At 44.6% G+C, this 15016-nt stretch overlaps 2 protein-coding genes across 4 annotated transcripts in view; both read right to left on the bottom strand.

The window, feature by feature from the left end:
* Positions 1-9150, bottom strand: part of LOC306987792 (CD276 antigen homolog) — a 28074-nt gene extending 18924 nt beyond the window's left edge. For both annotated transcript variants that reach the window (XM_079592355.1, XM_079592356.1), the window contains exon 1: positions 8995-9150. In XM_079592355.1, the coding sequence (XP_079448481.1) occupies positions 8995-9050 (56 nt within the window). In that variant the 5' untranslated portion in view covers positions 9051-9150. The remainder of the gene's footprint in view (positions 1-8994) is intronic.
* A 1852-nt stretch (positions 9151-11002) lies between these two features.
* Positions 11003-14808, bottom strand: LOC306988645 (sterile alpha motif domain-containing protein 3-like). Of its 2 annotated transcripts, none has more exons than XM_079593740.1 (4): positions 13779-14808; positions 13298-13465; positions 13041-13136; positions 11003-12057 (listed from the first exon to the last, which is right to left on the bottom strand). In XM_079593740.1, the coding sequence occupies exons 1-4, from the start codon at positions 14280-14282 to the stop codon at positions 11749-11751; spliced, it is 1077 nt and encodes a 358-aa protein (XP_079449866.1). In that variant the 5' UTR covers positions 14283-14808; the 3' UTR covers positions 11003-11748. The 2 variants fall into 2 exon arrangements, with proteins under 2 accessions (XP_079449866.1, XP_079449865.1); XM_079593739.1 differs by having other exon boundaries at positions 13041-13275; positions 13332-13465.
* Positions 14809-15016: the final 208 nt, after the last annotated feature.

Below are 15016 nucleotides of genomic sequence, written 5' to 3'. Positions count from 1 at the left end.
AATCAGCTTTGTTAACTGCGGACTGGCAATTCCAGAGACCAATAGGAAAAGAGAATATAGTACTAGGAGACATGGGAAGGGTACACAGGTTGTTAGGATTGTGCCGCCTCCGACGTGTGACATTATCATACCACAGAAACAATGGGAAAATGACAAGTTAACAGTAGCTGTAGAGGGATAGGACCGTATGTTTGCATATTTTGATAAATATGATGAAAAACAGTTAGCTGTTTGTTAATATGTCTTCAGTGAAAAATTTAAATGTTGAGAGTATTGTGAAAAATGTAGAAAAGAAAACAATGTTAATATACTGGGCTGAAGAAGTTCAAGATATGTTCATTGAGTTATTATAGAATTTAGTCTTGAAAACATGTTCAGTTAAGTAATGTTGTGATTTTTATATCCAAGAAAAGGGGGATGTCATGTATCAGGATTACTAGGTTTGTTTCAAGTATCTGTCACTCGAGGGCGCTATTGAGTTCAGGGGGGTGAAACCTAAAAACATGTATCTGTGTGTTTATTTAAAGGTATAGCGGAGGATTTTATTTTTCCGGGTGGGTAGCCTATACTATTGGTCCACCTAAGTGTCAATCATTCTGGTGATATGTTTACGTAAGGCCGTCGTACATGCTCGTCCCTATGTAGTTTTCGCTTTCTGGTGTATTATGTGTGATGAGTTACGGTTTCAGTCATTCCTTTGAAAATGGCTGAGGGTCGAAAGAGAAAAAATGTATACGAAGTGTATGATAAGAAGAGAAAGGCCGCAGAATATAGAAACAAGACCAGAGTGATTTTGGGTGAATATTTCACACGCTGGTGTGCGCTAAAAGCACAGGTTGGGCTTCCCACTGATGCCGCAGTCGGTTTTGTGCTTTCTGATACAATTGTGTCGAAAATGGTTCATTACTCGAAGCTTCATTCAGATAGAAACTGCAGCACCATCTCCTGGTGAAGTAAATGTAATGCAACAAAGCTGACAAGCATAAAATGCAAGGAGCTTATATGATAACGCCCTGTTTATTACGTTTACCGAGGCATCAAAACTGAAACAGTGTTAGTGCTGTGAAACTCATTTATGTAGGTGCATTTTACAGATACTGATGAATTTCATGTGTTCACCTTGATAATAAAACATTAAGCATGATGTGTGTGTGTAAATATTTCTTTAAGGACAGAAGATCAGACCAGCTTAAAAATAGTTGGAAAACATCACAGAAATTCTAATCGTTTCTATTAAAATACCAATAGGAACCATTGGCTTTTACCATTTAAACCACTACAGAATTATTTATTGTAGTGTGTTTGGGACATATTCCATTAGGATTTAATGCCCCCACCAATAGAACCCAACACATATCAGTAGAGACCCACAGAGACCACTATAATTCCCATTACAACCAATAAAATTCCCATGAAAACGTACTCGGTTACTAACGTAACCTCGGTTCTCTCTAGAGAGAGGAACGAGTACTGCGTTGTCGTAGCAACGCATTGGGGAAAATCCTTTTCCACGAGAATACTGAAGCAAAAAATTATCCTTAATTTTGTATCAATGTAAAACGCATTGCCACAGCATACAGACCTAGGCGAGACAGCTTGCGCGCCTATTGGCTGCTGTGCGGCAAATGCTTAAGCCAATCGAGCGAGCCCTTGAGTGACGTCACACCCAATGAGGGCACTTCGCGCCCTCCTGCGTCACGTCCCACCGAAACGGGCGTGGCTTAGGGCTATATATTTCGCTCAAAGGCTTATGAACTCTGATTTTTAAAGCGAAACAACCAGAGCGCATACACGGCAAGAAACGCAGTACTCGTTCCTCTCTCTAGAGAGAAATGAAAGCTTTAGCGTAAGTTCTGCTGGGAAGACTCAATTGTTGCGTCACTTATTATCTTCTCATCTATCCAATCATGTTAACACTAGAAGTATAAAAGATCCGTACTTACACTTGTCTGAGTTCGCAGATGCTGACGCTTCACTCACCTCCATCCACCCCACCACCACCAAGATGATTTCTTTCCTACATCAATGAGATGGGTTCCTCCGTTCATCCTCCCCACCACCGTAGGATTTTCCCTTCAACCTCCTCACCACCACCAGGATTGTCCCTTCTAATACCGCACTGGGGGTCGGCTGCGCCCCCGCCATCTTCAGGCGGGAAATGCTGAATCCGTACCCTCGGATTGCGAGTTACGGACGGGGCCTACGCCAAAGAACTTATTGCATGTGGCTTGCTGGGCTGTTAATAAATGCATAATTATCGAGTATCTATTCTCCGAGTCTTTCTGGTAGAACCGAGGTTACGTTAGTAACCGAGTACGTTCTCTTACGAGAGATAGTCTCGTACTGCGTTGTCGTAGCAACGCATTGGGGAACACCCTGTAAGACGCCGTGTATGCAGTGATCCGACACCATAGACCCAGAGCACTGAGCTGGGGTTCATATAGTACATAATCACCTGTAGGACTCACAGAGAATCCTGAAAGAGGTGGGTTCTAACCACCATCTCTCACAAAATTGACTGCACGTAGCAATTCAGCACAATAATGCCATAAATTGATGACTGAAATCTCAGTCTAAACAAATACGGTTAATTAAACCGATAATATCCTGGCCTGTAAGGCGGGCACCTCAAGGTTATAAAACCTGATAAATGTAGACGGTGAGGCCCAACCTACCGCCATACAAATATACTGTAAGGCAATCCCACTAGACCAAGCCCACGAAGAAGCCATACTTCTCGTGGAGTGCGCTTTAACACCCAAAGGACACTGAATGCCTTTGGATGCGTACGCTAGAGCTATAGCGTCCACTATCCATCTGGAAAGGCTCTGCTTAGACGTGGCCAATCCCTTGAGACGCCCACTAAACGAAACGAAAAGCTGCTCTGTCTGTCTGAAAGCAGACGAGCGCGACACGTAAGCCCTCAACGCCCTTACCGGGCAGAGAAAATTCTCGTCCATACTTTCCCCAGTGACCGGAAGGGCAGACAGGGAAATGACCTGCGCCCTAAACGGTGTGTTTAGGGATTTTGGAACGTAACCATGCTTAGGTTTGAGCACAACTCTGGAGTCATTAAGCCCAAATTCCATGCACGACGCGCTCACTGAGAGCGCGTGTAAGTCCCCAACGCGCTTCACTGAAGCGAGAGCCAGGAGAAACACCGTCTTGAGCGACAGGTGTCTCATATCAATCTCCTGAAGAGGCTCAAAAGGAGGACCCTTCATGGCGTCCAGCACCGTGGAAAGGTCCCAAATGGGAACTGTGGGAGGTCTGGGGGGATTAAGTCTTTTAGATCCTTTAAGGAACCGAATGACTAAATCGTTCCTTCCTATGGACTGGCCATGCGCGGTTTCAGAAAAAGCCGCTATAGCTGCCACATATACTTTGAGCGTGGAAGGGGATCTCCCTTTATCCAACAGCTCTTGTAAGAAGGACAAAACCTCTGTTACTCCGCAGTCTGGGGGTGACACGCCGCGAGACGTGCACCAGCCAGAAAAAACAGACCATTTAGACGCATAGAGCCGTCGCGTAGACGGAGCTCTAGCCAGTGTGGTCGTGTTTAACACTCCCTGTGGGAGGTCAGCGGATACCCGTTGATGGCCCACACGTGAAGGGACCATAGTTCCGGGTGAGGATGCCAAATCGAACCATTTGCTTGAGAAAGGAGATCCCTCCTCAGAGGCACTGGCCACGGGATGGTGCTGGCTAACTGCATCACAGCTGGGAACCAGGGCTGATTCGACCAGAGCGGTGCTATTAGCAGCACTGAGCATCCTTCCTCCCTGATCCTCTCCACCACTTGGGTCAGGAGGGAGACAGGGGGAAAAGCAGGGGGAAGAGAGGACGGCGTGGCCACTGATGAGCCAGGGCGTCCTTGCTTTTTGAGAAAAATTCTGGGCAGTGAGCGTTCTCTGGAGACGCGAACAGGTCTACTTCCGCTCTGCCGAATTTCTTCCACAACAGTTGTACTGTGTGTGGGTGTAACGACCATTCTCCTGCCGGAACGCGGTTCCTGGACAGTACATCTGGTCCAACATTCAGGTGCCCCGGCATGTGCGCCGCCCCTAGTGAAAGGAGGTTGCAGCGCGCCCATACCAGGAGGCGTTTGGTCAGCCTGTATAATGGCAGGGACCTGAGGCCGCCCTGGCGATTTATGTAGGACACTACTGACATGTTGTCTGAACGTATCAGTACATGGCAGCCCACAATTAGGGGACGAAAGCGCGTGAGCGCTTTGCTCACTGCTAACATCTCGAGGCAGTTTATGTGGAAGAGCTTCTCCCGCTCTGACCATAGGCCAAACAGCGGTCTGCCCTCGAGCAGCGCTTCCCATCCTGCGTTGGATGCGTCCGTAGACACCACCCTCAGACTCGAGGAAGTCCCCAGGCTTACACCTGAAAGGTACCAGTCTTTCGACTTCCAAGGTTTCAGAGCTGCAACGCAAGCTTGATTGACCTTGAGGCGAAGCCGACCGGTGGCCCATGCTTTGCAGGGCACCCTCCCCTTGAGCCAGATCTGCAGTGGGCGCATGCGCAGCAGGCCCAGCTGGAGTGCTGATGATGCTGAGGCCATCAGACCTAGCATCTTTTGAAAGCTCTTTAGAGGGAGTACAGCGGCGCAGCGGAATGAGCTGACTGTGCGCTGGATGCGCAGCGCGCGCTGTTGCGACAGCTCTGCTGTCTTGGACAGCGAGTTCAGTTCCAGCCCCAGAAAATAAATATTCTGTCTGGGGGATAGCGAACTCTTTTCCCAGTTTACTGTGAGACCGAGACTCTCGAGGTGACTCAGCAGTAGGGCTCTGTGCGCCACGATCTCTGAACGAGATTGGGCTAGAATGAGCCAGTCGTCCAAATAGTTCAGCACTCGAACACCCTGCAGTTTGAGGGGAGCGAGTGCTGCGTCCATGCACTTCGTAAATGTACGGGGTGCTAGAGACAAGCCGAACGGCAGGACTGTGTACTGGTATGCCTGGCCCTCGAAGGCGAATCTCAAAAATCGCCTGTGACGTGACGCAATCTGTATTTGAAAATACACGTCTTTTAGATCCACTGACACGAACCAGTCTCCTTGGCGAACATGCGCGAGGATTTTTCTGGTCGTTAGCATCCTGAACTGGCATTTCACAAGCGCTCTGTTCAGTTGCCTCAGATCTAGTATGGGTCTGAGACCCCCGTCTTTTTTGGGTACCAGGAAGTATCTGCTGTATAGCCCCCCTTCGCTCTGAGCCTGAGATAAAGGTTCGATAGCCCCATTTCTCAGAAGTTTCTGAATTTCGGCTCAAAGTAGGTGTGCTACGTTCGAGTCTACCGAAGTCTCGACGCGCGCTGCATGGCGACGAGGGCGTCGGCGAAATTGTAGCGAATAGCCTTCTTTTATGATGTTTATGACCCATTTTGTGACCCCGGGAAGCTTCTCCCATGCATGTGCACGTGTAGCTAGGGGCTGAGTGGAAAGCGCGCTCTGATCGACTCGCGATACAGTGGCTTTCGTGAGCTGTGACAGAAATGTCTCGCTCGCAACATCTGAGGCCGGGGCCGTGCTGATGACAGCGGGCAGAATGTCTCGACAGCGTTTAGGCGGGAGAGGGAGGGCTGGGCGGGCTCCGCAGGAACCGTGATGCTTGTGTGGGAATGCGGGCACTGGGGACCGGGCACGTTTACCACCTTTATAGCATCGCTCGCCGGAGCTGAGCGCCTGCACGCAGGTTTCGTTTTTACAGAAACCGTGCGATGTGCAGGAGGTAGCATTAGTGGGCACTGGGTAGTGGGCACGTGTGCTACTTTTAACGCGCAATCGATCTGGGTCGATTTTATGTGCGCGGGCCCTGTGTGTGGGGCCGTGTTTGTGTGTAGGGATGGGCACATTACAGTGGGCAGACTTACTACACATGAAACACCATCGGCCGTGGCCGGGACACCAGAAAATGCACTCTTTAAAGGATTTATCTGGGTAGCCGTAAAAACGGCTGTTGTGTGCAGGCAAGCGGCCAATGAGACAGGCTTGTTGGCTGCAATAATCGCTGGAACAGTCACCTTGCTTGGGACTGGACGAGCGGCAAACTTCGGTGAGGGTCCGGCCGCAGCGGGACTTGAACACCGACGTTTTCCCAGCAGTGCTAGGATGACTTCGGGGGCTCAGGCTTCAACGCTAACTTTGGTCGCGGGCCACGCGGTGCGGGGCGGCGACCGGAAGAGCGAGAGCGCTGTCTCGAGCTCTGCGTCTGGCGGCGTTGAGATGAGGAGCTGGGCGGCGGCCTGGGTTGTGCACTCTGAGCAGACGGGTTCGCACGGCCTGCTGCAGAGTTGGAGCGCTTCGGCAGGAAATGCTTCATCGCCTGGGTCGCCTTCTGTACCTCAGCATACCTGTCGGTGAAATCCTTCACCGATGTCCCGAAGAGGCCAGTAGGGGAGAGCGGGGCGCCGAGGAACGCGGTCCGTTCCGCCTCTGGCATGTCTGAGAGCGTGAGCCAGAGATTTTTTCTCAGACACGGTGAGCGCCGCCATACTCTGTCCGATGGCTTGGGCCGCAGACTTCGAAGCGCGAAGAGCCAGGTCTGTAGCGCTTCTCAGATCCGCAACACAGATTGCATCGGGCCCGCTCTCGTCCAGTTTCCGGAGGAGATCGGCCTGGAAAATCTGCAGCGTCGCCATGGAGTGCAGCGCTGACGCGGCCTGTCCGTTGGCGGCATAAGCGCGGTGGAGCAGGGATGACGTCATGCGGCAAGCCTTTGAGGGCAGCGCCATCTTAGCACGCCGTCCAGCTGAGGGCGGGCATAAGTGGGCCGCGATAGGCTCTTCGACCGGCGGGAGGGAAAGGTAGCCTCTGTTTTTAGCATCGTCGACCTCGGAGAATGCCAGTGAAACAGAGTACCTCGTCCTCGTGGAAAACGGGGAATTCCAAGCCTTCGCGACCTCCTCGTGAAGCTCAGGAAGGAAGGGGGCGGGCTTGGAAGCAGGTGCTGACTTTTCCCCGGGCAGAAAATAGCAATCCAACCGGTTGTGGGCGGGCTGCTCGGGCGAAACCCACTCAAGGCCAAGGCTCGCCGTGGCCTGAGTGAGCACACGGATGAGCTCCGCCTCGATGCTCGCTCTCTTCCCTTTCGGCGTGCGGGCAGGGGGCGCGAGGTCCGCAGAGCTCGTCCAATCCTCACTGCCAGACGCCAAAAAAGAGCATGAGTCCTCATCTCTCAACAGATTGTCGATCTCGTCCAAGTCGTCGACGGAAGTGGCGGCAATCTGCGGTCGCTGTCCGTCAGGGATCGGCGCTGAAGAAGCCGGGGATGAAGCTTGCGGGCGCACTGGCGAGCATTTACGGCTTAGAGATGGTTCTGGGTTCCGCTGAGCACGGCGCTTTTTACGGCGCGGCACTACAGCGGAAAACACGGGCTCCTGGAACGACGCCAAGCGAGTCTGCAGAGTCGCTAATGGCAGAAGTTCACAGTGATGGCAGCCGCCATCCGCAAGAGCGACAGCCGCGTGTTGCTCACCCAGGCAGGAAACGCAGATGATGTGGCGGTCAACGTCGCTGAGTGTAGCTCGGCATGAGCTGCAGGCAGGCATCTTGAAAAAGACGCTGCTCTTTTAGATACAAAAAAGTGTGGGTCGCGCCGGCGAACTCACACACACTCAATACAGTAATGCAAGAGAAAGGATATAAGCGCCGGAACGCGCAGCTGGAAGGCGAAGAAGGCGGCGAGCCAGCAGCTTCACGTCTCTCCCGCTGAAGTGCTCACTCGACGGCGCAGCTTCCAACTCGGATCAGCGATGAGGTGTCTTCGCTGAAGGATTAAAAATCAGAGTTCATAAGCCTTTGAGCGAAATATATAGCCCTAAGCCACGCCCTTTTCGGCGGGACGTGACGCAGGAGGGCGCGAAGTGCCCTCATTGGGTGTGACGTCACTCAAGGGCTCGCTCGATTGGCTTAAGCATTTTCCGCACAGCAGCTAATAGGCGCGCGAGCTGTCTCTCCTAGGTCTGTATGCTGTGGCAATGCGTTTTACATTGATACAAAATTAAGGATAATTTTTTGCTTCAGTATTCTCGTGGAAAAGGATTTTCCCCAATGCGTTGCTACGACAACGCAGTACGAGAGTATCTCTCGTAAGAGAACCATTAAATCCAATAGAATTCCTGTAATGGTTTGTATAGTTTTTTTAGCAGGGCAGTATCATGTGTGAAAGATTTATCTTGTTTAGCTGTGGGAAGCAGAACTCTATAACTTGTTAACTGGTGGGACTGATATTTTTGTATGTTGAAAAAATGCTTGTGTAACTGGTTCTACTTGTATAATGTAGCAGAGGGTTTTTGAAGTTTCTGTCTTTGATGCATGTTTTTATGTAACAATGTTCATATGTTCTCTAATTAATAATAAAAATAAAATAAAAAAATGTGGCAGAGGGTGTGCTTTGGGTACATGCATAAGGCTTAGAAGGCTTGTGCTGTCAAACTGTTGAATAAACTCAATATAACACTCGTAGCAGTGCGATATGGCTCTATCAGCAGAATATGATGACCTACGTCAGAATCACAGATGTGCTGATATACAGACATATCGCACTGCTACGAGTGGGATATTGCTGATATATATATATATATATATATATATATATATATATATATATATATATAAATGCAGAGAAACTGAACTGCATTTAAAAAGCCTATACTACATATTATTGTAGTGAAATAGTCGTAATTATCGTAGATTACAGTTCATTACAATGCAAAATTCAGGGAAATACAACCACAGTTCAGTGTAACTATTGGAGTGCAATACAAGGACATGTTAGCACACTGATATGGGACGATCTAAAATTAGAAATGAGGTGCTGCAGTTTAAAGCAAGCTACTTTTTTGGAACAAATTACAAACAACAAAATTAAATAATGTCATTAATCATTTACAGAACTAGAAAACAGCAATATACTGTATGTATTACTACTGAAAATTCACATTAAACATATAACACATAAAACATATAAAAACATAGGCATACCTGGTTCTCATGTTCCAAACCCTCACACAGGAAATACAATCATATGTGCACTTCATGTTTTTCTTCTCCGACCCTGAGAGAGTATAAAATCTCCTGCAACCGACAGCTGCACTGTATTCTGCCGCATGCAGCACAACCTTCGATTTCAACTACGCTGTCATGTTGACACTGGGGAAACACTGCCCCCACTGTAAACCACAATAAGTTCATACTCAAAACTTTTGCAGAAACTGATTACGTAATAACTTAATTTTTTTAAGTTAGATTTTTTTTTAAAGTTACAATCTAATCAAACTTAAATATTTAAATTTTATTTTTAAAAATTTTAAGTGCACCGTGCTTAAATACACTCTAAAAACTAATTCAGAGGACCTTTAGTCATTATTTAAATATACATATTGTTGTGAAATAAAAAATCAAGTTCTGAGATACAGTTAGACTTTTTACTTGTAATTGTTATTTTATTGAGCTTGGATGACACACAAATTATGCCTATTGATTCAATATACTATCATGACTTGTCAGAGTTTAACATTTTCAGTCAATCAAAAATAATTTAATTTTAAGTTCTGTTAATGTAAAATACAATTTGATGACGTGTAAACGGCCCACAGTTTCCGCGCGCATGCATGTTCAATGCCAGGCGACGAGTGGGACCACACAGTTGAAACTCAATCTGGTGAATGGTTAGTCATTTTATGTTTAATTACACATTTGCATTCGCTCAGGATTCTGTTGGTGATAGCCTGTATAGTAACCGAATACCGAAATCTCGAAGTCCTTATTCTGAAATTTGAGTTGAGTGTTGATAGTATATGTATGTGCGTTCACACCGGACGCGAATAGCGCGTCAAATTCGCGCCTGCCGCGTCTAATTTGACGCTTGAACATTTTGAATGCATTCGAATGCAATTGACGCACGTCCGAGGCGAAATCCGCTTCTTCTGGGAGAGGCAAGTGCTGCGGGAAATTTAAAAATACTACTGTTATTGTGTCACGAAATGTAGTTTTAAGAGTTGTTCAGTCGAGAATGTAGTTGTTTAAAGCTCAAATCTGTGGTTTATTTATAAAGATAGCGCCTATTTAAAACATTTGATCGGACGTTTTCGGGTTGTGTGAGACCCAGGGGATCACCGGGTGCTCGAGCCCATGTAAGCCGCCTGGAACAGCCTTTACCTCGGCTGGTCCTCCTGACGTCTGCCGCTGGTAAACGACTCGAGAAATGTTTAAATTCACAATATATAGCTTCTGTTCTATTATATGAAACATATAATTTAAAGGACATTAATGTCTCGTTATAACGTATGTCAAACGACTTCTTTAATTATTTTAATATTATTATATATTAATATTATAGTTCATTTAAATGTTTTGAAAGGGAAATATATTAAAAGATGAATGTTACATGTATGTTTAAAAGAGAAATATATTACAATTTAAAAATGGTGCTAAAAAGATAAATAGTGATTGGAAAGCTGTTTAAAAATATACATAATTCCTTATAAAAGTCAGTCATTTCATTTGTGTTATTTAAAATTAGGGCTGGTCCGAATACCATTTTTGAGCTTCGAAGCTTCGGTAGGAAAAAACTTCTTCACCTAACTTAAAACATTATGTTGGATCAACTTATTTACTTGCATTCATGTTGAAAATTATTAAGTTCATGTTACTTAGAAATGCGTTTTATTGTGGACTAAAGGGTAATTCACCATACTCAAAACATCGCTTTGAATTAATGTAATTATGCCAGCAGTCTTAACTTAAAAATTCTAGTGGAAAACGTTAACATATTTTTTTTTGTTGACCCAATGTTTTATTTTTTAGAGTGTATATTGTTTAACACTCGCACATTTTTAGTTTCTCCATACTTAATTATTTTGATCCAATGGTACTTATTTAAATAGAAAATAACTCATAAAATATACTTGTGTATAACCCACAAGCTAATGAAATTTAAAGTTAATCACAAAAAAATACTTCAGCTGTACAGTTTCTTTTTTCTTTTATTCAGTCTTTAAATTGTTTTATACAAACATGTCAGAACATCAACAGCATTAATTTTTTAAAACTGTTCTAGCTCAGAGGTGTCTGTGCCATGATGCGCTAAGTGACTCAAGTCACATACTAGTTTCACCACCTATCCAATAGCTGTAAGAGTGTTAACCATTGAAATGACCTGGTGTATTTAGTTAGAATGAAAACCTACATAGACAGCACAATTAAACACCTCTGCTCTAGCTACAAATATAACTAACATTTAGTTAAACTCATTTCGTGTGTGTGTGTGTGTGTGTGTACGTACGTGTGTACATGTATCTCTACATATCAAACAGGAACACGATAATCAGGAACTGAGCATCTTAAAGTGCTTAATATAAAACTTTCTTAAAGCAGCATTAGTAACACCCATTACCATAAAAGTGCAAATGGAATTAAAAAAATAACAATAAAAAAGTAAATAAATAAACTTATCAAAACACAAAATCAAGACATCAAATCTATCCTGTTTGTAAAAATACATCTCACATCATTTTAGGATTCAGAGCACCAAGTTGCACAACCAATAAGTATAAACAGACATAATCTGCCAAATGTAAACAGTTTCAAATGCTTTGACTAACATGGTGTTTAACAACATACTATAAAGTTACCATACTGGGAACCCCAAAAACACATCAACATGCAGACAAGAAAATACATGTGTATTTTCTTGTAAACACAACTCTTAAGTTAGCCTACTATTTCATTAACAGGTCATTTTTGAGACTCAGTAGGCAGGGTTTTAAGTGGTTTACCATCATCAAGACCCATTAGGATTTTCTGGATGAATGTAAAAGTGTGAATGAGTTTCTTGGGATAGTCCAAATGCAAAGCATACATCAACCCAAGCAACAATGCAAATGCATCAGCCAAGTTAGGTATATTACTCATCATAACATCGTCTTCCACAACAATGGAAATACTTGCAGGACTGAAATGAACTGGATCTGCAGTGTCCTCTGTGACTGCCGTGACAAGAGCAACAGGAGTGTCAATGATGCCTGGCTCAACTGACGACTCCACCTGAAAGACACAGAAGGTGCAACTGTTAGGTTAAAGTCAGTGTGAACCGGAAGTTGCAAACGACTTTTCTCCAGTGTTGTGACGTATTTCCCAGTGAAACGGAGTAACCTGGGAATCATTCCTAGGTTTACTCATTCAATATAATGCACCCGAATAAATATCACCCACTATGACCTCAATAATAAACATAGAATTTTCAGCTTTCTGACAATGTCAACAAAAACTGAAAATATATAAACTTTATAGATGTAGAATTTATATCAGAGTTGTAGTAATGGATTGAATTATATTGCACAGGTGTACCTAATGAAAAGGTCAGTGAGTGGATATTACAGGGGATTACTCAACAGGTAAGTACAGTATATAGTAGGTATATCTCAAGTAACTATACTCTACAGGCCAACAACCCACAGGTAGGAATACAGGTAAGTATTTTACAGCTGTCTATTCTACAGCCCATCATAAAAGTAGTAAGTGTAGCAGCAGGTATTTTACATCTTAATATCATACAGGTTATTTAATAGGTACGTGTACACAGGTAGTTATTTTTCAGCTGAGTATTAAACAGGCTATTAATATGGAGTTAGGCATTACATAGAAGTGGGTGCTGTATTGTGATATGTAATGTACAGCATCTCATAAAAGGTATTTTTAAGTAATTTTTACAGAGAGAGAGTGAGTGTGTGTGTCATTTCATGAGAGGTTAAGCCAAAAGGTCAATCAAATGATTAGCCTTTTCCAGGTCTGGGTAAAGTTAGGCCAGGGCTTTGTGAGAGATTAAGGTTTGGGATTACATGAGGTTAGGGCTTTTACATATATGTATGTATGCTTATATGCACATACTGTATATCCATGTGCACACTAAGTACTGTCCATTTACCATTACAATGACACCTACACACAGGGTTTACTAAGGGGTCACTAGATATAGGTACGTGGCTGCTAGAGATACTAATAGTTCTGTGAATATACTAAATACTTACATTCCAAGTTTTGAAGAACTGTGGCTCCTCCTCACGCAGGTATACCGGGAGGGCACCAAGGGCTACAGTACGCTTCATATTGACATCGTGCACTTCCTGGAAGAACAAGCAAAAATTAATATAACATTTCATTCTTCTTTCAGTATGGATGTGCTGACCAGATTTCATGGCATTTGGCAAAGTGTTAGACAGACAATGACACTCTGAGGCCCTGCTGTCCAGTGGGACCTGAAGCTCAAAGTTCATCTTTAACTCACCTGGAGTTCATAAATCTTTAAGATGTCACGCAGCGCCTCTGATATCTTTCCGGTTCGTGCCGCCTTCTGTCTATACAAGGCCACCAGTCTAGGTGCATGTTGGTCAAGCACAGCATAGAACTGGTTCCGTAGGTTGACGTTTGTGATGCGTTGGAACTCAGCACAAAGCTACAAAACCAAAAACAAACAAAAATAATTATATAATAAGAAATAATCCTTAGAAGAACAATAGGGCTCTGCGCCTTTTCAGGGCTTGGGCCCTAAAAAGACTAATACTCGATTTACAACAGAAAAAACATTTGGGATGCAACATGTTCCGTTAAAATACATTTTTGAGCAACATGGTCACATGCAAAGTGATAGTTCTTACCCACAGTGAATAGTGGCATTTGCTGTTCCATTTGAATGTGATACATATTCAAAATTTGGCATAGATATACGTGTGAAAAGTGGCAGAAAAGAGAAAAAGAGTGTGTTTTACCTGTGATTCAATCCGTAAAGCCAGCCATTTCCCCAAGAAGTCCTTCACCTGTGGGTTTTCATGAACTATCTCCTGGCGACGAAGGGCAAAGGTCTTCTGCATTAGCATTTCTATCAAGCGTAGGTTTTGCTGACTCTTCTGAACTTCGTCCATAATCTGCAGTCTCATTTCTTCCAAACTGGCCTGACTTTCTCCCTTGGGCAAGTTTGGAAGGAAGTTCACTTCAGCTCGTCTGGCTCTTTTTATGTTGGAGTGTGGGTGCTCTTTGTCAGGGTTATTTTTGCTCCTTTTATCTGCGTTAACAGACACCTCCAAACATCCAGATCTTGACAGCTTGCCACGATAATCCCCCATCTTAAATTTCAGGCTCATTTTCCAGCCATACCATCCACTCACACTTCCAGGCTCTTTAAGACAAGGATGAGCTATAACAAGAGCTTCAGCTGCCATACCCACATCATTATCACTTGGGTAAGGTTTGAAGTTGTACATCAATGCAGCCATGTTCTCCAAGATGTTGTGCTTTTGGGATCTGGTTAATTTCAGTGTCTTTGCAGAAGTTGCAAAGGCACTGTTTCCCTCTTCAAGCACAGAAGAAAATGTCAGGCCAGGACTTCTGACGCTGGCTTAAAGGCACAAGAGGAAGGATGTCTGTATCAGATGCAGCACTTGAGCTGGTATCACTTTCTGAGCTGATTATTTTTAATATCGCCTTCTCTGTCTGGTAACTCTTGAATATCAACTAGACAGCTGAGTTGTCCACCAAAGTCAGGATCCTCATAATGCAAGGTAAACTCAAAGTCCAGTCTTGGCTTGGCTTTTTCTCGCAGTATGCTGATTAGGTCTTTCACCGACTCTGGTCGCTCAGTCAAAGTTACCTTTATAGCAACATCCGTGGTAACATAAACACGCAGCAGAAATTTTGGGGTTGCTGCCATCTTCTGAGGGACAAATCTATGTATGAAGATTGACATGGAAAAATAAGCAGATTTAGTAGTACATACAAAAATGTAACAGCTAATTATCACCCACACATTGTCACAGTGTCTGTTGTGTTTCCACTGGGTGTCCACTAGAGGTCCCTTCCTTCCTGTCTCCATTCATCCTGGAACCACATTTCCCATAATCCTTGTTTGTTCCCATCACTTGTGATTACACCCAGCTGTTCCCATTTATGTTGTTAGTGTCTGTGCATAAATACCCTGTCTGTGTTAGTTCATGTCACGGAGTCATTATTG

This window comes from Phoxinus phoxinus (assembly GCF_949152265.1).
Source record: "Phoxinus phoxinus genome assembly, chromosome: 20".
In the NCBI taxonomy this organism is placed as follows: domain Eukaryota; kingdom Metazoa; phylum Chordata; class Actinopteri; order Cypriniformes; family Leuciscidae; genus Phoxinus; species Phoxinus phoxinus.
This window is presented reverse-complemented; position numbering and strand designations above follow the sequence as displayed.

What these genes read in the sequence shown, in the direction of transcription:
- LOC306988645 (XM_079593739.1), bottom strand. Translation starts at nt 14,282, where the DNA reads ATGGCTGCATTGATGTACAACTTCAAACCTTACCCAAGTGATAATGAT. An exon ending in CTTTACGGATTGAATCACAG is followed by an intron (nt 13,466 to 13,778) that starts GTAAAACACACT and finishes TTGGTTTTGTAG; the next exon opens with CTTTGTGCTGAGTTCCAACG. An exon ending in AGTTCTTCAAAACTTGGAAT is followed by an intron (nt 12,058 to 13,040) that starts GTAAGTATTTAG and finishes TGTGTCTTTCAG; the next exon opens with GTGGAGTCGTCAGTTGAGCC.